This window comes from Melanerpes formicivorus, unplaced genomic scaffold (assembly GCF_026170545.1).
Source record: "Melanerpes formicivorus ecotype bairdi unplaced genomic scaffold, bMelFor1.0.p_v2 SCAF_139, whole genome shotgun sequence".
NCBI classification, from domain to species: domain Eukaryota; kingdom Metazoa; phylum Chordata; class Aves; order Piciformes; family Picidae; genus Melanerpes; species Melanerpes formicivorus.
Window position 1 is genome coordinate 698,285 of NW_027142491.1, and position 22,859 is coordinate 721,143.

Here is a 22,859-nt window from a genome sequence, read left to right on the forward strand (position 1 = left end):
CATCGTGGGGGAGAGCTCAGATCATAACCAACTGGGTGGCTCCCTAGAGAGAGCAGAGTGGGGCTGTGATCAGTGGCAGTCAGGCAAGTGAGCCCTGCTGGCCACTGCCCCACTTTTGGTGGCCACAGCAGCAGCTGCTCCCTCCTCAAGTGCCACCTCTGCTGCTCCTCCCCAGGGGAAGCCTGGGAGCGGTGGCAGCAAGAGGAGCTGGGAGGTGTCTGCTGTGGTTTGCTCCACTTGCATCTTTGGGGTGGAGCATCCCACAGGAAGCAGCAGTCACAGTGGTGGCACAATCAAATGTGTGGGCAAGGCTGCAGGGGGGGATGGCAGGGCTCTGACCCTGACCAGAACTCATGATGGACTCTTGCAGGGCTGCTCCTGCTATAATTCCTATCTGGCCTGAGAGGGTGGAAAGCACTGTGTAGAATGCTGCCAGCAGCACCACCAAAAGCAGCCTGAGGTCTGAGGGGATAGAAGTCTAAAACTGCTCAGGAACATTGGAAGCAGCTGGCAGGCTCCAAGCCCTTGAAGGAGAGGAGTGGCAATGTGGCTGTGGGATGTGCCAGCACAGAGGTGGGCAGAAGCAGCTTGTGGTGATGTGGAGCATTCCCAATAAAGCCCTGAGGATGTTGTCAGTGAGCCTGGCTGCATTGCTGGCACTGAGCAGCTCCAGAGCAGCACAGGGAGGGGCACTTTGCAGGCAGAGGGAGGCTGCTGGTGTTGAGCCTCAGTGTGTCCCTGTGTGTGCTGCTGTGGTGCAGCAGTGGCAGAAGGGCTGCCAGCCCTGCGGCACCCGGAGCACTCTCTGATTCCTGCTCTCCTTCTCTTGCTTCCAAACACAAAATTGTTCTCTGCTGCCTTTGATGCATTCTCCACTTTCTTCTGGATGTTGAACTGCTGCAGCAGGTCCAGAGGAGGCCACAAAGATACCAGAGGGCTGCAGAACCTTCCCTATGGGGCAGGGCTGGGAGAGTTGGGGCTGTTCAGCCTGGAGAAGGCCCCAGCAAGACCTTAGAGCAGCCCTCCAGTGCCTGAAGGGGCTCCAGGAGAGCTGGGGAGGGACTTTGGACAAGGGCTGGGAGGGCCAGGCCCAGGGCCAATGGCTTTGAGCTGGGAGAGGAGAGATTGAGAGTGGAGAGGAGGAAGAAATTGTTGAGAGTGAGGCTGGGGAGACTCTGGCCCAGGCTGCCCAGGGAGGCTGTGGCTGCCTCCTGCCTGGAGGGGTTGCAGGCCAGGCTGGATGAGGCCTGGAGCAGCCGGGGCTGGTGGGAGGGGTCCCTGCCCATGGCAGGGGCTTGCATCTAGATGATCTTGAAGGCCACATCTACATCATTTGGTTGTATGTTTCTTGCTTGTGGCTTTGCTTTGGCTCTGCCACCGCCCTGGAAGCTGCAGAATGCAGAACTGTCCTCCCCTTGTCCCCGGCTGTGAGCTGAGGGTAAGGGAGCTCTTCGAACTGCACCTTTGAATCTGCTGTGCAGTGACAGGAGAGGCCAGGGGAGGCCTGGAGACTGTGCCCTGGGGCTGCTGCCTCCTTTCTTCCTCCTTCTTCCTTCTTTTTCCCTGGAAGTGTTTTTCTTCACCTCTGTCCTCACAAAGTCTCTTCCCTGGCACGCTGGCAGCAGCTGGCAGGAAAGCAGGAAGATTCCTTCTCCTCCTGCCATTTCCCTGCAGCTCTGCAGGAAGGAGCTGTTAAGCAGAGATGGTTCTTGTGCTCTCTTCAGGTTTTGGGGGAAGTCCTTGGGCTTTGGGCTCAGCCCAGGCACAGCTTACTGAGTCGGGTGGCTGCGGAGCCTGGCAGGAATGACTTAGAGAAAGACACACAAGAGACTCAGTAAGTTTCTTGTATCATGCTTCTATTCTGGCGCCTGACACAGGCAGAATCATTTCAAAAGACCTGTGTACCTTCAGAGAGTTTTGGGCAAACTTTTATACAGAAAGTTATCTGTCTGTAATGACAGAGGGATGTTAATATTTCACAGAAAAGTCCAGGTGCTTCCTAGCTATACAAAGCTTGTCTATCTAAAATAGCAGAAGTATACAGAGCATCCAGGTGTCCTTTCTCTTATACAAAAGATCATCTTGTCCCAGACTAACAGAAGTGAATCACTGACAAATCCTGTTACTGCTTATCTATGCAAAGGCTGTCTGCCAACCCCTCTCCCCCTCCCTGCATTCCAGTACTCAGCTAACAAGCAGACAATTCTTATCAACTCTGTTATTCTGTTAATGAGAATTTTCTGTTCATCAGGACAAGCCAGCAGAAAAGGTCCCCTTGCAGAGCCCTCCACCTTGCTGCGGGCTCAGCCTGGCTCCAGGCTTTTGGTGTCTGCCAAAAGCGCCCCGTGCCCATCTGGGATGGGTGCACGAACCCTCCTGCCATGGGCTTGTCCCCAGGCAGGGCCAAAGCTCAGGTGGCTATGGGCTGGGGGGTTGCAAGGTGTAGCTTGAGCATTGCCCCCGTGGCAGGGAGACTGTCGGCCGGGAGGAGACTGCTTCAGCTCTTCACACAGGAGGGGAGGCCAACACCCGAGCGGCTTGCAGGAAGGGAGCAGAGCCCGGTCTGCCCTGCTGCTCTTCTGCCCTGCTGCCCACGTGTGCCCTGCCGGTGCCGCCTCCTGCGTCCGGCACGGCCCTGGCGCCGAGCTCGGCCGCGCAGCGCCACGCCAAGGGGTGGCTCTGGCAGGCCGAGCCCCGGGGCAGGTGAGGAGAGAGCCTGCGGGCTCGGGGCGTTATGGGGGGCTCCAACCCCCCCTTCCCCCACCTCCATCAGCGGAGGTTTGATCGGGGAAGACAAAGGCGCTAAACTGCCTTCCCCTCCCTCTGGGGGACAGGTCAGAAGGCTCCGTTCCTGCCCCCGGGGGCTGGAGCTCCTCACCAGTGGGGGAAAGCCCTCGCTGGGATTCGGAGCTGAGCTGAGCTGTGCCCAGGATCCATTGGCGCTGCACACATTGCCTAGGAAAAGCTTAAGCAGAGTGACCAGAAAGCAGTCTGCCCTCTCGGTTTCGCTCTCTCTTTTGCAGCTCAGGTCGGATTCGCGGCGAAATCGGAGAGGTCAGCGCTGGGAGCCGGCTGCTCCCCGGACCTGCCTGCCCTGGGGGGCTGCTCCCTGCCTGCCGCTGCAGGGACCCTGCCTGCCGCAAACCTGCGGCTGCTGGCTGGCACAGGCCGGCAGTGCGGCTTCCCTTGCAGCGCTCAGGCAGTGCTGCTGCAGGAGTCCTGCCTCGTGGCGGCTGTGCCTAAGGACTCGCTGATTCTGGCGGCTCCCTTTCCCTCGGAACTGCGCCGCGTTAGCCACACCTTGGATTAGAAACCTGCAGCTCTGGAGCCTGCCGCCGAAGAGAGACCTAGGCACCGGCTGCCAACGCCCGCTCGGTCCTCCCGAGTACAGCCTGGCGTTCTCATCGGCTTTGCCTCGGGTCCTGACTTGCCTCTGTTTCCTGAGTGGGGGGAAGCTATTTTGTGGCTTAGCCTTTCCCAGTTTCTGAATTCTTTGAATCGTACCAATTCCTGGTAGCATTCGCGACCCAGTGGGACCTGTCAATAAAATCTCACGAGTCTGGACATCATGTTGGGGTGGGGGGTTGGGGAAATAAAGATAGTTTTGTAATTCCCGCCTCGTTAACTGAAGCCCAAGCAAAACAGGCCGGGACAGCTGCTCCGCTCCGTGTGTGCGGCGGCCGGGGCGGGGCTGGGCTGAGCGGCCCCGCAGGCAACAGCGCCACGGCCAGGGAGGGCTCCGAGCTCCGCGGAGCCTGCGCGGTGCTGGGCACGGCCCCGGCCGGTAGGGCACGGCCCCGTGGCGGCGGTTACTGCCCTGGGAGGGCTCCCTGCCCCGCGGAGCCTGCGCGGCGCGGCTATAAAGGAAGAGCTGCGTCGCTACAGGCTGCTGTTCACAAAAGACCGGAGGAGTCCTGTCAAACGCCATCCGAGTTGTTATTAACGACAAAGCGAATTAAAATTTGATTAAAAACAATTTTCTTTTGAAAAGAGCAACTGAAGGCAACAAAAGGCGAGCAAACAGCGCCGCAGGCGTTTCCACTCTGCGCTCCACCAGCACGCACACGAAGCAGCAGCTAGTTCCTCTTTAAATAGTCTCTTCCTGATACATATTCATAGCAAGAGGTGTGTCCAAGCAAATCAGTTCCTAAAATAGGCATCCCGGAGGTCGCTCTAGTGATGCAATCCTTCGGTGGCTCAACAGCACGTCTCACACTGGCTGGTTCCGTGCATGTGATCGCTGCTGCCTTAGCTCTACTATCGCAAGCCTTACTCCCACTTCCTCTTCCCACATTGCTTGCCAACAATCGACTCCTCTCCTTGCAGCTCCTTCAGCAGCTTATTGTTACACAGGCTATTTTCCACACTAGCTGTTAGCTTCCCTAATGACACTAATATTTCACTCTACTCTTCAGGCTTCCACAGAAATATAAGAAAGCAAACCAAATATAAACAATGAGAGCAAAGGCAAAGAATAAGAAACATTTTCTAGTAAAAGAAAACATTTTACTCCTATCTCACAATTTCCTGTGTCTGGTTCCCTGTCCCACTTTTGAGTTCCATACTTCTGCTTTAGAGTTTCTCTCTGGCCAAGCCGCTCTCCATCATTTTCCTCCAGTCCTGGCTCACTGGAGAGGTCCCAGGTGACTGAAACTGGCCAATGTGGTCCCCATCCACAAGAAGGGTCGGATGGAGGAACCTGGGAACTCCAGGCCAGTCAGCCTGAGCTCAGTGCCAGGGAAAGTGATGGAGCAGGTTATCCTGGGGGCAATAACTGCACCTGAAGCATGGCCAAGGGCTCAGGTCCAGCCAGCATGGATTTAGGAGGGGCAGGCCCTGCCTCTCCAACCTGAGCTCCTTCTATGATCAGGTGACTGTCTGATGGATGTGGGGCAGGCTGTGGATGTGGTCTGCCTGGACTGCAGCAAGGCCTTTGCCACCACCCCCCACAGCAAACTCCTGGCCAAGCTGTCAGCCCCTGGCCTGGGCAGCAGCACTCTGAGCTGGGTTAGGAACTGGCTGGAGGCTGAGCCCAGAGAGTGGTGGTGAATGGTGCCACAGCCAGCTGGCAGCCAGGCACCAGTGGCATCCCCCAGGGATCAGTGCTGGGCCCTGTGCTCTTCAACATCTTCATTGATGATCTGGATGAGGGCATTGAGTCAGTCATCAGCAAGTTTGCAGATGACACCAAGTTATGAGCAGATGTTGGTCAGTTAGAGGACAGAAGGGCTCTGCAGAGGGACCTAGCCAGGCTGGACAGATGGGCAGAGTCCAATGGGGTGGCATTGCACAAGTCCAAGTGCCAGGGGCTGCACTTTGGCTACGGCAATCCCATGCAGGGCTACAGGCTGGGGTCGGAGTGACTGGAGAGCTCCCAAACAGAGAGGGACCTGGGGGTGCTGATTGACAGCTGCCTGAACATGAGCCAGCAGTGTGCCCTGGTGGCCAAGAGGGCCAATGGCATTCTGGCCTGCATCAGGAATAGTGTGGCCAAGAGCAGGGAGGTCATTGTGCCCTGTGCTCAGCACTGCTTTGGCCACAGTTGAGTCCTGTGTCCAGTCCTGGGCCCCTCAGTTTAAGAAGGACATTGAGACACTTGAAGGTGTCCAGAGAAGGGCAACAAGGCTGGGGAGAGGCCTTGAGCACAACCCTGTGAGGAGAGGCTGAGGGAGCTGGGGTTGTTTAGCCTGGAAAAGAGGAGGCTCAAGAGTGACCTCATTGCTCTCTCCAACTCCCTGCAGGGAGGTTGTAGCCAGGAGGGGGTTGGCCTCTTCTCCCAGGCAACCAACCCCAGAACAAGAGGACACAGTCTCAAGCTGTGCCAGGGGAGGTTCAGGCTGGAGGTGAGGAGAAAGTTCATCCCAGAGAGAGTTGTTAGCCATTGGGATGTGCTGCCCAGGGAGGTGGTGGAGTCCCCATCCCTGGAGGTGTTCAAGAGGGGATTGGATGTGGCACTTGGTGCCATGGTCTAGTCATAAGGTCTGTGGTGAGAGGTTGGACTCGATGATCTTTGAGGTCTCTTCCAGCCTTGGTGATTCTGTTAGACTGTGATTATTTCCCCTTACATAATAACCAGTTCCTGTCTGATGCCCTCTACCAGGTACTACTGTGCTCCACCAACATGCCCCCAGCGCTGTTTGCTTGCCTCTTACTGCCTTAAATTGCTCCTTTCAAAATCAAATGGATCTTAACCAAATTTTAATTGGCTTTGTCATTTGTAACACCACTGATTCTGCTGCTGTCTCTCCAGTGCCCACTGAACCTGTGGCACCATTCAGCTCAAAGCCATTGCCCCCTGTCCTGGCCTGCAACCCCTCCAGGCAGGAGGCAGCCACAGCCTCCCTGGGCAGCCTGGGCCAGAGTCTCCCCAGCCTCACTCTCAACAATTTCTTCCTCCTCTCCACTCTCAGTCTCTGCTCTCCCAGCTCAAAGCCATTGTCCCTGGGCCTCGCACTCCCAGCCCTTGTCCAGAGTCCCTCCCCAGCTCTCCTGGAGCCCCTTCAGGCACTGGAGGGCTGCTCTAAGGTCTTGCTGGGGCCTTCTCCAGGCTGAACAGCCCCAACTCTCCCAGCCCTGCCCCATAGGGAAGGTTCTGCAGCCCTCTGGTATCTTTGTGGCCTCCTCTGGACCTGCTGCAGCAGTTCAACATCCAGAAGAAAGTGGAGAGTTGGGCTCCTCAAGACAAGAGGGAGGTGGAGGTGCTGGAGCCAGGGCAGAGCAGGGCAAGGAAGCTGGGAAGGGCCTGCAGGAGAAATCTGATGAGGAGAGGCTGAAGGAGCTGGGGATGGTTAGTGTGCAGCCTCCTGCTGCTTTCACACCAAGAGCCCAGGGGAGGCACTGAGCAGAGGCCCTTTGTGACTGACAGACAGCGAGGGGAGGAGAGCTCTCTGCTGCTTCCTTTGCTCTTGCAACTCCCTCTGAGCCAATTCTGCCTGCTTTGGATCCCATCCTGTCGGCACCTGTGTGCTTCCCCCTGGCAAGGAATGGAGACCTCTTGCTTTAAATTATTGTGGGGTTATTCAAGTTTTGTTTCAATTATTTTCAGAATGGTAACATTATAGAACATTTAGAATAAACCTTTATTTAGAATAAACCAAGCCACGTTGGAAGAGACCTTCAAGATCATGGTGTCCAACCCACCAACCAATCCAACCCACCTAAACAACTAACCCATGGCACCAAGCACCCCATCAAGTCTCCTCCTGAACACCTCCAATGACGGCGACTCCACCACCTCCCCAGGCAGCCCATCCCAATGGGCAATCACTCTCTCTGTGTAGATCTTCTTCCTAACCTCCAACCTGAACCTTCCCTGGCACAGCCTGAGCCTGTGTCCTCTTGTTCTGGTACTGGCTGCCTGGGAGAAGACAGCAACCTCTGCCTGTCTACAGCCTCCCTTCAGGTAGTTGTAGAGAGTGATAAGGTCACCCCTGAGTCTCCTCCTCTCCAGGCTAAGCAACCCCAGCTCCCTCAGCCTCTCCTCACAGGGCTGTGCTCCAAACCCCTCACCAACTTCGTTGCCCTTCTCTGGACTCGTTCCAGCAAGTCAACCTCCTTCCTAAACTGAGTGTCCCAGAACTGGACACAGGACTTGAGGTGCAGCCTAACCAGTGCAGTGTACAGAGGCAGAATGACCTCCCTGCTCCTGCTGGCCACACTGTTCCTGATGCAGGCCAGGATTCCATTGGCTGCCTGGGCACACTGCAGGCTCATGTTCAGCCTACCATCAACCAGCACCCCCAGGTCCCTCTCTACCTGGCTGCTCTCAGCCACTCTGACCCCAGCCTGTAGCACTGCCTGGGGTTGCTGTGGCCAAAGTGCAGCCCCTGGCACTTGGACTTGTTCAATGCCATCCTGTTAGCCCCTGCCCATCTGTGCAGCCTGGCAAGGTCCCTCTGCAGAGCCTCTCTACCCTCCAGCAGATCAACTCCTGCCCCCAGCTTGGTATTGTCTGCAAATTTACTGATAGACTCAATGCCCTCATCCAGATCATCAATGAAGATGTTAAAGAGCACAGGGCCCAGCACTGATCCCTGAGGCACACCACTGGTGCCTGGCTGCCAGCTGGCTGTGGCACCATTCACCACCACTCTCTGGGCTCAGCCTCCAGCCAGTTCCTAACCCAGCTCAGAGTGCTGCTGTCCCAGCCAGGGGCTGACAGCTTGGCCAGGAGCTTGCTGTGGGGTACAGTGTCAAAGGCCTTGCTGAGGTCCAGGTAGACTACACCCACAGCCTGCCCCACATCCACCAGGCAGTCCCCTGGGCATGGAAGGAGATCAGGTTGGTCAGGCAGGACCTGCCCTTCCTAAATCCATTCTGGCTAGGCCTGATCCCTTGGCCATCCTCTAAGTGCTGTGTGATTGCACTCAGGATGACTGCTCCATCATTTTCCCTGGCACTGAGGTCAGGCTGACAGGCCTGGAATTCCCTGGCTCATCCAACCGGCCCTTCTTGTGGATGGGGACCACGCTGGCCAGCTTCCAGTCCTCTGGGACCTCCCCAGTGAGCCAGGACTGCTAGAAAATGATGGAGAATGGCTTGGCCAGCTCATCTGCCAGCTCTCTCAGCACCCTAGGATGGATCTCATCCGGTCCCATGGACTTGTGGGGATCCAAGCGGCTGAGGAGAGCTCAAACTACCTGCTCCTGGATCACAGGGGGAACTATGCTGCTCCCTGGCTCCTTCTGCCAGCTCTGCAGGCCAGCTGTCTGGAAGATGTTCTGTCCTGCTAGTAAAAATTGAGGCAAAGAAGGTGTTAAGTACCTCTGCCTTTTCCTCATCCTTTGTTACAACGTTCCCCTCCATGTCAACCAAGGAGTGGAGGTTGTCCTTGCCCTTCCTCTTGCTATTAATGTATTTATAGAAGGACTTTTTGTTGTCCTTCACAGCAGAGGCCAGGCTAAGCTCCAAATGTGCTTTTGCCTCCCTAATTTTCTTCCTACATGATTTAGTAACATCCTTAAACATTCTGTGGGTTGCCTCCCCTCTCTTCCAAAGGTGATACACCCTCTTTTCTTCCCTTAGCTCTATTAAGAGTTCATTACCCATCCAGGCTGGCCGGCTGCCCCGGCGGCTCATCTTCCGGCACATTGGCACAGCCTGTCCCTGAGCCTTCAACAATTCTTCATTGAAGCAGGCCCAGCCCTCCTGGACCCCTTTGTTTTTAAGGGCTTTATCCCAAGGAACCCTCTGAGTTAGTTCCTTGAGTAACCCGAAGTCTGCCCTCCGGCAGTCCAGAGTGGAGGTCTTCTTGCTGCCCCTCTTGGCTTGACCAAAACCGAGAATTCAATTATCTCGTGGTCACTGGACCCCAAACACCCTCCAACCACCACATCCCCACCAGCCCTTCCCTGTTGGTGAAGAGGAGGTCAAGCATAGCCTTGCCCCTGCTAGGCTCTTGCAGCACCAGGGATGAGAAGCTGTCCTCCATGCACTCTCAGAACCTCCCAGACTGCCTTCTCTCTGCTGTGTTGAGATCCCAGCAGATGTCAGGCAGGTTGAAGTCGCCCATGAGAACAAGGTCTGGTGATTGAGACAGCCTCTAGCTGCCTATAGAATGCTTCATCAACTTCTTCCTCCTGGTTGGGTGGTCTATAACAGACTCCAACCAGGATGTCTGCCCTGCCGGTCTTCCCTCTAATTCTCACCCACAGGCACTCAACCTGATGGTCCCTGATCTCTGTCTCAACAACAGAGTCTAACAACAGAGTCTAAAGCAACAGAGTCTAAAGCAACAGAGCTCCCAACACCAGAGCTTATAACAATGGAGTTTAGAACCAGTAGAGTTCCTAACAACAAAGTTTAAAACAAGAAAGTGTATAAGCAATAGTTTATAAGTTTATAACAACAGAGTCAACAACAACAGAGTTCATAACAAGAGAGTCTGAAACACTGGAGTTCAGAAGCAGAGGAAGGTGCAGGGAGCACTGTGTGAAGGGCTGGAGCCTGTGATGTTCTCCTCTGCTTCAAGGGCATGGGGTCTGCCAGCTGCTTCGGGCACTCCTGAGCAGTTCTCGGCTCCTTTCTCCCCAGAACTCAGACTGCTGCTGCTGGTGGTGCTGGCAGCCTTCTACACAGTGCTTCCCACCCTCTCAGCCTGGATAAGGATTACAGCAGGAGCAGCCCTGCAAGAGAGGATTTCCATGGCAGTCGTGGGGAGGGGAACTGAGGTCACCAAGGGCATTAGCAGCCTTGGCAAGAGGAACAGGGGACCTGGAGAATCAAAGCCCAGCAGAAGCATGGGAGGCTTGGCTGGAGGAGGAGTTGTGAGGGGCAAGGCTGAGAGCTGCAGAGCAACAGCTCCATGGAGTGGCTCTTCTCGGTGCTTAGCCCTGGACTGGGCTCCTGAGCCACAGCTGGCACAGATCCTGCCTGCAGCTCCACCTCTTTCACAAGGAGGATCTGCAGCTACTCTCAGGTCCCTGATGATGCCAGTTTTGGGGTCCAGCATGAGTTCTGGTCAGGGTCAGAGCCCTGCCATCCCCCCCTGCAGCCTTGCCCACACATTTGATTGTGCCACCACTGTGACTGCTGCTTCCTGTGGGATGCTCCACCCCAAAGATGCAAGTGGAGCAAACCACAGCAGACACCTCCCAGCTAATCTTGCTGGGGGTCCTGGCCCTTGCTGGGGCTTTACCTCTCCCTGCTTTGCTCTGGGGGATCCAAGTCGCCTGTGCTCCCCAGCTCCAGCTGAACTGGATTGGGACCAGCAGCTTCCATGGTTTCCTGCCATGAAAGGGGACAAATCAAGCTGGCTGCCTTGGCTCGGGGCAGAGAGAAACTCAAGAGCCAGGAACATCTCTGCCTGCTGCCCTCTGCTGCTGAGCCGTGGCAGCTTCCGCTGGCAGTGCAGCAGGGTGCAGAGCTCGCTGCCAGCCCCTGGGGAGGGTTAAAGGCACTGTCCTGGCAAAAGGACAATCATCATCTTGATGAGAAACGACTGACTGAGAACGCTCCCCGAGGGGGAAGCTCAGTGCTGACTCAAGGGGTTGAAGCGGGATCCAGGCCCTTAGGATCAGCTCCCTTGGAGTTCTGATGGTCTCCCAACATGTCAGGAGAAGCTGTGCTAGGAACAGGCAACCTGCCAGCCTGAGGGAGAGGCCCAGCCCCGGGCACCCAGCAGGCCTTACCTCTTCTTGCTGGCCTTCAGTCTTGGCACTCTCCTCCTTCTTCCTCCTCTCCGGCAGAAGGTCATCCAGCAGGCTGAGCTCCCGCTTGGAGAACCAGAAGTCCATCGCCTTCCGCACCAAGACCAGAGCCAAATCCTTCACAGACAGGAGGGGAGATAGGGTGAGGCCAGAGCTGAGCCTTCCACCTCGCTGCAGACATGGCCTGCTGAGCAGCAGCAGCTCTTACCAGCAGGGGGAAGATGAGGGCAGCAGGGGACATCTTGATGAGGCAGAGCAGGGTGAGGCAGAGGACCTGGATGAAGGTGAAGAGGTGCACCTTGCGCAGGGGGACGTGCCGCAGGTAGAGGAAGTCCGGCTGGTGCTTGCTTGGCATCAGAACCAGCAGCAAGCGCTTGAAGAACTGCAAAGGCACAGGCCAAGAGCTGCCAGCTTAGCACCGCAGAAGCTTCCTGGCCCTGCTGACACCTGGAGGCTCTTTGCAGGATGCCGCTTGAAAGCACAAGGCCTGGCAGCCGCTCTGGACGCTCCTCCTGGGGGCAGCAGCAGCCACTTTCCCTCCCCTCCAGCTACCAGCCGGCTTGCCCACGGGAGCTGCCACCGACCTGCCCTTCCTCCGTGCGGCTCTCTTCTCTGCCTTTCCTGGCCCACCGAATGCCCCTGCAAGCGCTGCCGGCAGCGGTGGAAGCTGCCTTCCCTGGGCACCGAGTTCCCCCATTTCCACCTGAGCAAACCCTGCCCTGCCCTAGCCCCTGACCCGAGCACGCTGAGGAACCGCTGCTCCCAGCCCCAGAGATCTCCTGGGCCCCCACCCACCTCTCCCTCACAGCAAAGGCTTTCCCTGCGCGCTCGCAGAGAGCCTCTGCCGCGGCCCCGCGTTGGCCTTGCTGCCGGGCAGAGGCGGCAGCAGGGAGCAGCCGTGCTGCAGGCTGCCGCTGAGGCACTACCTGGAGTCCTCGGAGCGACGACACACCCATGTAGAGGAAGATGCCGTAAAGCACAGGCATGGGGATGAGCTGCGGAGGAGAAGGCAACGGTCTGTGCCTGACGTGGCACTGGCAGGCTCAGCACCCTGCTCTGCGGGCACTGCCTGCAGCCGCCTGAACCCCCAGCAGGGCTGGCCCTGAAAGGCAGCTGGAAGCCAAAGCTCTGGGCGCCGCTCGCTCGCCTCCAGCGCACCCCAGTGGGGGCCGAAGGGCTGCAAAGCAAAGCCCAAGCTGCTTCCCGGCACAGGTCAAGCCCCAGGGTCGGGGGTCGCCTCCTCCTCCGCTCCACAGCTCCCGGGGGCTGGAGAGGCGCTGGGAGGTGTGTGTGTCAGTGCCACAAAGCCGGTGCCGGTCGGGGCTTGGCATTGCCCTCTCACCTTTAACACCGAGGTCAGGAAGACAGAGCAGCCCATGAGCACAAAGACCATCAAGCCAGTGACTCTCTGCTCTCGCACCCCCAGGAACCTGGGTTGCTCTCCTGGAGCTGAGCCGGCAGACTCCACCTTGAGGCTGTTCACGTGGGTGATGGACAGCACAGTGGCAGCCACAAACCAGGGCAGGCCCATCAGGGAGCACACCCCCAGCAGCACAGACACCACAAAGAGGTCCAGGTGGTAGCCACATCCTTTCTGCAAGGAAGGCAGCAAAAGAAGGAGCAGAGCAGCTCACGGCACAAGAGCAAGGGCAGCCTCAGCAGTCAGACTCTGCCCCTGCTTGAGCCGCTCCTGGCAGCACAGCAGAAGGCTTCCTTCCCGCGGCTGCCGCCACCACTTCACAAGCACAGCACGCTTCCCTCCTGCACCCAGCTCCATGTGCTGCTGCAGCAGAGCGCTCGTCTCAGCTGCCCTGGGCTTTGCTCCCTGGGGCACCACTGCTGCAGGAGAGCATCCTGCCACCCAGCCCGATGCTGGCTGCAGCCCAGGGCGGGGCGGGACGGGCTCATCTCTTGCAGCCTCTTACCTTCAGCTTGTGGTCCTTCCTGTTGACGATAGCAACCGTGATGTGCTGGTCCATGAAGATCAGGACGGTGCAGAGCAGAGCTGGGATGAGCGCAGCGAACACTGTCCACACGGGGTTGGGTCCTAGGGGGCTGATGAACCACCCGCGGTCGTCCCTGGTCAGCTGCAGCAAAGCACAGGCCTCAGCAGCAGCTCTCAGCCCAGACACTGCCCTGCCTTGCATTTTGCCTCTCCCCTCCTGAGGCACAGCATCTCCCAGCCTTGGCTTCAGGTCACCCTCTCTGGTGGGCTCCAGCAGTGCCGGCGGCCTCTCTGCAGGCACCTGCAGCTACTTCTCCTGGAGGTGCCCAGCTTTGGGGCTGCCTTCTCATTTCCAGAAAGAAAGCGTGCCTTGGAGGCACAGGAGGAGATGGGCAGAGCAGCAGCATGTCCTGCAGGCCCAGCCCCAGCCTGCCCTGCCATCCCCTCCCTTGCGGCAGCCCCGAGGGCTGAAGCCAGTTCCAAGCCAGGCAGCCTCATTACCTTGATCTCACTGGGCACGTGGAGCTTGGGCGAGGGGATCCCAACCAGGTAGTCGGTCAGCACCATGGTGACCAGGGTGAGGAAAACAGCAAAGTCACTGATGAGGGAGCGCACCTAGGGGAGAAGAACAGAGCTGAGGGGGGCACTGCCAGCGGGGCCACACCGGGGCACGGAGAAGCTGGGGCCATCGACACCCCCAAGGCCGGGGCAGCAAATCCCCCCGCAGCGCCTGCAGCCTCCTCCCTTGCCGACATGCTGTGGCTGTGAGAGCTGGGCCCAGGCATGGGAAGAGCTGAATGAAGTGGGCAAGGGCTGCTGGAATTCAAGCCTTTAGCAGATCTATTGCCACTGCAGCCACGATGGCATAAGGCTCTGCAGCTCCCTTCCTGCCTCAGGGGGAGCAGCTGGGGCTTTGTCCAGGGCAGCTCTGCGTTTGAAACAACTTTGCCCCCGAGCAGGCAAGGCACGGGTTGGGGGGTGGGGGTAAACCAAAGCTAACTGTGGAAGACCCAATTTCCCCCCCCCGAAAGGGAAAACAGAGAACACAGAAGGGGCCCTGGGGTAGGGGGTAGGACAGGTGGGAAAGGCTGTGAGCCGTTTTCATCCACAGAAAGCAGCGGGGGGGGGGGGGCCGGGGGGGGGAATCCGAGGCGGTGCAGAGCTTCTCTTCCAGCTTGGCATTTCCCAGCTTGACCAAGTGGTGGTGGAGACTGCTTGGGGAAAGGAGGGTGGAGACTGTTGCTACTTTGGTGGTGAAGAAAGGGCTGCTCCTCAGGTTCTTCAGGAAGCTGGCCAGGGCAAAGGTGGAGAAGAGGAGGATGCAGCACCAGAAGAAGACATTAGGCACGTAGGGGCCATGGGGCCCACAGGCAGGGCCTCGGAACTCTCCCCGCAAGTGCCGGCACTCCTGGAGAGACAGAGAGTCGGGACACAGGCGGTGAAGGTGTGGCCAGGACACGCTGGGTAAGGAGGGGGTGAGGAGGATCTGGCAGCAGCACGCTTGGCAGCCCCTCCGCAGCGCAAGGGCTCTGCCTTGTGCACCGGGGGGATGCCCCCTGGCGGCGGCACGAGGAAGCAGTGGCTCGGGGCACTCACAGTCACGGTGAGGTTGTGCCAGGCGATGCCAGGCACGTCGAGCTTGCTGCTCTCCCAGAAACGCAGGGTTTCGAGGCTGGGCTGGGCTGGTGCCACACACTCGCAGCTGGCAGGAGAGAAGCCAGGAGAGGGGTAAGGAAAAGGCAAAGGAGAGGCAGCCCTGAGCTCCTGGCCAGAGGCAGCAGCCTTTAGCAGGGCAGCACTCACCTGGAGTTGGTGTAGCTGGCGAGGGCGCCGGGCGTGTGCACAGGGTAGGTGACTCGCAGCTGACTCAGCTTCTCCAGAGCCTCGTAGATGAAGATGAGGCAGATGAGGGAGGCGTAGGTCTCCTCGGTGAAGCGAGTGATGTAGCGCACCAGGGAGCTGGCGTCGGTCACCACCAGCACCAGGGAGAAGAAGGTGGTCCAGAGCCCGATGCACGCCCGCAGGGACAGGTAGGAGAGCGCCTGCTCCCTGGGGAACCAAAGCCAGGTGGGAAGGGGGAGAGGCCAGCAAGGGGCTGCCAGCTCTGCCTGCCCTGGGCAAACCTCAGAGCAGTTTAGGAGCGTGGCCAGGCTGGGGGCGGGGGGGAGGCAGTCTCCAGCAAGTGCCACAGACAGCCTCGGGGCTGCAGCCTGGGCTCTGGACCCGCGCGAGGAGAGGCCAAGGACTTAGCAGCAGTTGGGTTAAGGCCCTGGGGGCTAGTGGAGGTCAGGCGCCGGCTGTGGGAGGTGCTGTGGTCTCACCTCACTCTCATGCCCGAACACCAGCGCTGGCTGGGTTTGTGCCCAGTCACCTGCTGCCAACCCACCCCCACGACTCCCCGTCTCCGCCCTCCAGAGCCCCTGCACCACCACCTAGTAAAGCAGCAGCAGCCTGCAACAGCTCTGACACCGGAGACAACTGAGACCTCACAAGTGCCACCCGGAACAGCACGGCCCAAGCATCTTTTCCTACTCCCTGTCTCCTGCTGCAGCCTCTGCCAGCCCCTGGCTGTGGCAGCCAGCCTTACTTGCAGAAGTGGTAGATGATCTTCTCAAAGACAAGGATGGGTCCGGTGCTGCCGAGGATGGTGAGAGGCTGCCCAGCAAAGAGGCAATAGACCACGCCGCACAGGCAGGCACCCATCAGGGACTCCATGGCACTCTGCCCGGGGGAGAGAGGCAGCAGGCACTAAGCAGATCATGCAGGGCAAGCCCACACCCCCCAGCAAAGCCAAGTGAGCGCAGCAGGGACTTGTGCCCGAGGGTGGGGGTGGGCCCTCCCTCTGCCCTGCCAGCCAGCAGAGAGAGCTGCTCACCATGCAGCCCTCGGTCGCCTCCCCCAGCAGGCCGCCGAAGGTGATGACAGGGGACATGCCGGCGCAGTAGAGGAAGAGGACGGACGCCAGGCACTGCAGGCTGAAGGCGTCCCGAAAGTCGCTCCAGAACCAGGGCACTTTGCGCTTCACGTCCTGGATGAAACCTCCGCAGAACCTGGAGGCAAGAAGGGAGGCTGAGTGTGCTGCGGGAGGGGCTGTGGAGCTCTCTGCTGCACAAGGGCAGCCACAAGCTCAGAGCGACTTGCAGGGCTGCAAAGCAGAAGTCTGCTGGAGCCTGCTTTATACCCAGGAGAAAGGGAGGCAGGCAGGAGAGCTCCTGCAGCACAAGCAGGCCTCGGCCCAGAGCCCCTCCCCTCTGCCCCTCAGCAGCAGCAGTGCTCTCCCTGGGGGTCTCTACCCCTCTGCCCCCACCCCAAATCCAGCAAAGCAGGGGCGATGCCGCTGCGCCTGAGCCCAGCCGCCCACCTCTCCCCCTGCCGGGCCCAGGGCACCGAGGTGGTGCTGTGCAGCCCCTGCCTGAAGCAGCTAAGGCCAGAGCCCTGCCGGAAGGGCAGCTGCAGCCTCAGTTTCCAAGGCCAGCAGAACCAAGGCCAGCCAGGGGAAGCTCAGATCACCTTCCTGTCCACTCCAGCTCCGGCCCAGTGTGTCTCGCCGGCTCGCTCGGCGCAGCACTGCCACCCGCAGCTCCTGGCACCTTCCTTTTCTCCTGGGGAAATGGGAGCAAGGTACAGATGCCCACCTGTCACCGTTCCTCCTGCTCTGGCTCTGGGACTGGCAGAGGGGCACCTGGAGAGCCTGGCCCCCTCAGCACATCCCCAGCCGCGCTGCCGTGCTGCCCCTGCCCCTCCCGCCTCCCGCCCTGCGGCACCCACCTGGGGAGGGACCTTTTCCGGGGGCTTGATTCGGATGGAGGGATCCCACTGGCCTGCTGGCAAGACCTTCACCTGCTCCAGGAACTCTGCCAGGCCAGCCAGCAGGTCCCCTGGCTTCCTGCCTTTATAGGCAACTTCTTGGAAGACCTGCCAGCAGGAGGCAAGCTGCTGAGAGGACAGCCCGCCTTGGATGCCCTCTCCAGGGCAATCAGCTCCTGCCTAAATGCAGGAGAATCTTCCCCATCGTTCCTGCTGGGGGCAGGCAGCATTCCCCCACAGCAAACACCTGCCCACTCTGGGAGGTGCAATGGTCTCCTGCACGAGGTCCCCATCCCCAGGGGCACCCCACGGCCTTTAGCCTAAAGCCAGAGGTGACCCAGAGCTCCCTTATCTGCTGGTACCTCATCAGTCATCAGAGTAGCCATGGCCCTGCCGACCTCGTGGTACTGCTGGGCTTTTCCTGCTGGCCCCAGCAAAACAAACAGGAACCTGGGCAAGAAAAGCAACATGAGGCAGGAGAAGGTGTCCTTGCTCAAAGAGCACCCAAGGAAAGCCCCAGGAGCTGCCAGACCAGAGTCTGGCTCCAGCGGGGACACACAGGCAGCGACTCCCAAATTCATCAGAATCGATCCCACACTCAGTCTGGGCCAAGGGCCATTCAGATGGGCTGGTGGCTACCAAAGCTCCAGCAGGGAAGGGAGACACAAAGGCAAGGAGATGGGGGGAAGGGGGGGGCTTGTTCCCTTGGCAGCCCCACTGGTGCGTGGAGTTGGATGCCGTGGTGTGGGGCTCTTGGGAAAGCAAAGCTGTGTGCTTCTCACTCAGACCTGGTTGGGATGGGCACTTGGGTCAGCCCCGGGAGCAGCACAGCCTGGGCCAGGCGGACAAAGGCCAGCAGGGGCTGCTGAAGGGCCCCCAGCTCCCCTACGAGCAGGCTGCAGGCTTCGGCCCCGCTGGGAATCCTCTTCAGCAAGCGCAGCTCCTCCTGGGCACAAGAAGCAATCCTCAGGCAGCTGCCCCGAGAGCAAAGCCCTCGACGCTCTGCAGCCCTCCCTGGGGCCACCTGGCCAGAGCCAATCTGGCCCTGAAGGCAGAAGAAAGCTGCAGGGCTCTCACCTTGCCTAGAGCCGTTGTGGAGCTCTCCTGCTTCCTCTCTCCTTCAGCCACAGCAGCGTCTGCAGAAGGCTGAGGGCTGAGCGCTGACACTGGCAGGGGAACAAAGGCACTTGGAGAGGTGGGCAGGTTGCCAGGGCTCTGCCAGGGTGAGCCTGCTGGGACCCAAGCCCTGCAGAAGCCTTCAGCAGCTGTCAGAGCCCTGGAGAACAGCTCACCTCGGGCCACAGCCCTGGCCAGGAAGCTCTTCCTCTCCTTGCTCTGATGCTGCAGCAGAAGCACTTCTCGCACTCTCGCCCGTGCCTGCTCATCAAGCCCTGAGCTCTGTCCCTGCTGGTGCAGGATGGCATCTGGGGGGGCAGAGGGAAAGAAGCCATCAGAGCAGACACCCCCAGTCCCAGCCCTGTTTCTACGAGCGACCTGCCAAGCCCTGACTCCTGCTTCTCTTTGGCTGGAGAATGCTCTGCAGTCGCTTCTCTAACCCCACACATTGCTTCCAAGAGGAGCCCACCCTGCAGGCAAAGCCCAGTGCCAGGGTTGGGCACCCAGCCTCTGCTTAAACCCACAGCAGGACTCCTGGGTAGGAGCCTGCCATTGGGGCAGGGTTTGACTGGGGAGGGAAGGGCACCAGAGGCAGCTGAGTTGGGCTGTTGCCAGAGGGACACAGAATGCAGGCTACCTGCAATCTCTTCCATGCTGCTGGCACCGATGTCCAGCAGCACTGTGCCGCTGCTGATCAAGCTCCTCAGCTCCAAGAGGCTGGGCAGGGAGAGTGTGGCCACGTAGGGCTTGCTCCAGCATTCACTGCCATCTTCCAGGTCCTCCTCAAACTTGAACCACCTGCAGACACAGGATGTGATCAGCCCCAGGGATGGGAAAAGTGCCCCCAGCTTTGGCAGCCCTTGGAGAGAGCTGTGGGGTAGCAAGAGAAGAAGGCTCCTGGCAGCAGCAGCAGCAGCAGCAGCAGCAGCTGTGAGAGCTTTGCTTCCCTCAGGGAGGAAAGAAGAGCTCTGAGCGCTGCTGGCCCAGGGCTCCTCTGGCACCGCTGCCAGCAGCAGGGCTTTACCTTGCTGCATCCTTCCACTCAGCAGCTTCACCCTCTGCCACGCAGAGCTCAGCCATCTGGCAGAAGAGTTTGTGGGGAGCATGCTGCTCGTCCTCCTGGCTCCCAAGGATGGCCTGCACCCGCTGGGCTGGGCTGGCTGGGGGCAGAAGACAAAGCTCTGTGCTCTCAGCCTGCCTGAACCAGCTCTGTCCTGCTCTCATGCCAAGGGACCACCAGCTCAGCACCAGCTCAGCCACAGATGCTGGGCTGGCTCCTCTCCCCTGGACTCCTCCTCTGCCTAGGCTTGCACAGAGCCATGGAGCAGGAGCAGCATCTGCTCCACCTCTGACTCAGGGTGGGCAGCCTCCCTTCCCTTCCCTTCCCCACAGGGCCATTTTTAAGGCCAGGATGCCTCCCAGGAAGAGGAGCCTCAGTCCATGATGCATGGCACTGCCTTGCCAGCCCCTCCTGAGCAAAGCCTGGCGAAGGGAGGCCTTGCTAAACGCTGCCGTTTCCCTCGGGAGGGCAGCAAGCCACACAAGCCAGGCACAGGGAGCTGCTTGCAGAAGCCCCCAGGTGCACACAGCCCAAGGAGCTCAGGGAACAGCCTGGGGGCACTCACCCTGCCTGCCACAGCTGGGGGATCGGCTTCTCATCACCCGCCTCCTCCCCACGTCCCGGGCACGGTGGCCTGCAAGAGAAGAGTCACTTGCAGAGCTCTTGATGCTGCAGAGATGGGGGAGGCAGTGCCACTGTTCAGCCAGAGCAGCCCTGCCCAGGAGGAAGCACCACCTTGGTGCCTTGGGAGAAGGCACTGGGCTGCTGGCTCCTCTGCCAGGCTCTCTCTGCAGCCTTACTTTGCAACTGATGCTCAGAGTGGAAGCTGGCAGTGCTGCTCCATTTGCCCTGGTCAATCACCGCCTCTTCGTCGTATTCCTGCTCAGCAAGGAGAAGAGGGGCAAAGCTCTCTAGAGGTCCTTTACCTCCTCCACCCCTGTGGCCACACAAGTCCCCCAGGGTCACATTTCTGCATGCCCCCTCCTCCAGGAAAACCCAAACCCGTGGAGTGAAGGAAGGCTGCCAAAGCCCTTTAAGGTTCCCGAGTGCAAGCAGAAGCCAGCTGCCAGGCCCACTAAACTGTGTCCTGAAGCACCCCATCTACAGCTTCCTGAACAGCTGCAGGGATGGCAACTCCACCAGCTCCCTGGGCAGCCTGTTCCAGTGCCTGACCTCTCGGGAGAGAAGTTTTCCTCGTGCCCAATCTACACCTCCCCTGGCACCACTGAAGCCCATTCCCTCCCATCCTGTCACTAGTTGCTGGGGAGAGGAGACCAACACCAGCCTCACTCCAGCCTCCTCCCAGGGAGCTGGAGAGAGGTTTGTAGGAGCTTTGGCTTGCAGGAGGTTTTCCTTCCCATCCCCTCCTTGCTCTGAGCAGCGAGGCCGAAGCAGAGCAGGGCAAAGCATCTCCTCCTGCCCATGCCTCTGCCCCCTGGGGAAATGCCTCTGGGCTGTGGGGGAGAGTTTTGCCCTGTCTGGGGGGGATGCTGGGCCCCTGGGCAGAGCCCCAGCCACGCTACCAGTAACTCCTTCAGGGAGGCCATTTGGTATCCTCCGTTCTCGTCCATCCTCGCCTCGCTGGCTGCCTTGGCAGAGAATTGCACCTTGAGAGCAACCAAGGGGCAGATTCCCCCAGCACACCAGAGCAGGCCTCACGGAGAGGAGCTGAAGCTCAAGTGGCTGCCAGGGAGCACCAACACCGTGGAGACAGAGATGCCCCATGGTGACCTCATAATCTGGGCAGTGGGAGTCCTAAGGGCCTGGTTTGCCTTTGTTCCATAGGGGCTGAGATCTGCTGCCAGGGAGCAGGGAGGGGCTGGGAGGGCAAGAGGAGAGCTGCTGCCTGCCCCCCAGCACCAAGGGCTTCCCACAGGGCAGGGTGGCTGGGGCAGGGCCAGGACCTGTGCCCACACAGCGCTGCCAGCCTGGCCTGAGTGCGGCTGCCCAGGCAGCCGGGCCAGGGGCAGAGCCTGGCACAGCCTGTGGGGCCGTGTGGGCATGTGCTGGGCTGGCACTGCTGCCCCTGGTGCCCTAGGGAGACACTGAGGGCACACAGACTGCACAGGCAGCGTTTCCTACAGGAAAACTCCAACTGAGCCACACAAATCCACAACTCTCAACCCTTCTTCTTTCCCCTGTCACAGGGGCAGCACCCAGCCATGGGGCAGCACCCAGTGCCATGGGGCAGCACCCAGCCAGGGGCAGCACCCAGCCATGGGGCAGCACCCAGTGCCATGGGGCAGCACCCAGCTGTGAGGCAGCACCCAGCCGTAGGGCAGCACCCAGCTGTGAGGCAGCACCCAGCCGTAGGGCAGCACCCAGCCATGGGGCAGCACCCAGCCATGGGGCAGCACCCAGCTGTGGGGCAGCACCCAGCCGTGGGGCAGCACCCAGTTGTGAGGCAGCACCCAGCCATAGGGCATCACCCAGCCCCACATGGGGCAGCAACCAGCCATGGGGCAGCACCCAGCTGTGGGGCAGCACCCAGCCGTGGGGCAGAAACCAGTGCCATGGGGCAGCACCCAGCCGTGGGGCAGAACCCAGTTGTGAGGCAGCACCCAGCTGTGGGGCAGCACCCAGCCGTGGGGCAGCACCCAGCCGTGGGGCAGCACCCAGTGCCATGGGGCACCACGCAGCTGTGGGGCAGCACCCAGCCCCACGTGGGGCAGCACTTGGTGCTGGGGCAGCAGCTGACAGGGCAGGATGGCACTGCCATGGTGTCTGGGCTCCATGGGCACTGGGGCAGGCTCTAAAGGCTCTCAAATGCCTTTCACAGTGGTTAAAGAAAGCAAATCTCTCTGGGACGTTGCCTTCGCTCCTCGCAGCTTGTCTGACTCTGTCACTTCCAGTGGGAAGTGTGCTGGGGGGCAGCTAAAGCTGGGGTTTGCCATAAGCCCCAGGGCTCTGATCCTTCCCCCCAGAGGAGAAGCATAGAATCAATAAGGTTGGAAGAGACCTCAAGGAGCATCAAGACCAAGCTGTCACCCAGCACCTCATGACAACTAAACCGTGGCTCCAAGTGGCACATCCAAGCCTTGTTTGAACAGCTCCAGGGATGGGGACTCCACCACCTCCCTGGGCAGCACATCCCCAGGGCCAATCTCTCTGGCTGGGAAGAATTTCTCCCTAACATCCAGCCTGAACCTCCCCTGGCACAGCTTGAGACTGTGTCCTCTTGTTCTGGTGCTGGGGGCCTGGGAGCAGAGCCCAACCCCCACCTTGCCACAGCCTCCCTGCAGGGAGCTGGAGAGAGCAAGAAGGCCTCCCCTGAGCCTCCTCTTCTCCAGGCTAAGCAACCCCAGCTCCCTCAGCCTCTCCTCACAGGGCTGTGCCCCAGACCCCTCCCCAGCTTTCTTGCCCTTCTCTGGACACCTTCCAGCAGCTCAACCTCTTTCCTGACCTGAGGAGCCCAGAGCTGGACACAGGACTCCAGGTGTGGCCTCAGCAGTGCTGAGCACAGGGCACAAGGACTTCCCTGCTCCTGCTGGCCACACTATTTTCAGGCACAAAACTGCACAGGGAAAATGTTGTCTGGCCCTGAAGGCCACAGCTAAGGCCTGGTCTGGCCCTGAAGGGCACAGCCAAGCCTGGAACCATCCTCCCCCCACAGCAGAGAAGGAAGCTGCCTGCATCCAGGGAGAAGAGAGGGAAGGGAAGAGGCAAGAGCTGGGCTGGCTGCCAGCTGAAATAGGGGCAGAGAACAGAGTGATGGGAATGAAATACCCAAAGGTTACAAAGATCCTGTTCACACCTGGACCCCTCTGCACCTCCTGGAGCTCCT

At 59.6% G+C, this 22,859-nt stretch overlaps 1 protein-coding gene across 5 annotated transcripts; it reads right to left on the minus strand.

The window, feature by feature from the left end:
* Positions 1-9,812: 9,812 nt before the first annotated feature.
* LOC137456823 (electroneutral sodium bicarbonate exchanger 1-like) lies at positions 9,813-21,186 on the minus strand. 5 transcript variants are annotated; one of them, XM_068168457.1, is made up of 23 exons: positions 20,599-21,186; positions 19,876-19,954; positions 19,641-19,709; positions 19,040-19,175; positions 18,653-18,813; positions 17,977-18,323; positions 17,688-17,845; positions 17,262-17,349; positions 16,861-17,007; positions 16,603-16,694; positions 15,968-16,142; positions 15,680-15,813; positions 14,896-15,141; positions 14,689-14,794; positions 14,339-14,500; positions 13,594-13,707; positions 13,073-13,234; positions 12,490-12,741; positions 12,074-12,142; positions 11,356-11,529; positions 11,130-11,264; positions 10,637-10,725; positions 9,813-10,124 (listed from the first exon to the last, which is right to left on the minus strand). In XM_068168457.1, exons 1-23 carry the CDS (start codon positions 20,644-20,646, stop codon positions 10,070-10,072), a joined length of 3,198 nt encoding a protein of 1,065 aa, XP_068024558.1. In that variant the 5' UTR covers positions 20,647-21,186; the 3' UTR covers positions 9,813-10,069. The 5 variants fall into 5 exon arrangements, with proteins under 5 accessions (XP_068024558.1, XP_068024557.1, XP_068024555.1 ...); XM_068168456.1 differs by having other exon boundaries at positions 17,977-18,065; positions 18,192-18,323; positions 19,876-20,652; XM_068168454.1 differs by having other exon boundaries at positions 19,876-20,652.
* Positions 21,187-22,859: the final 1,673 nt, after the last annotated feature.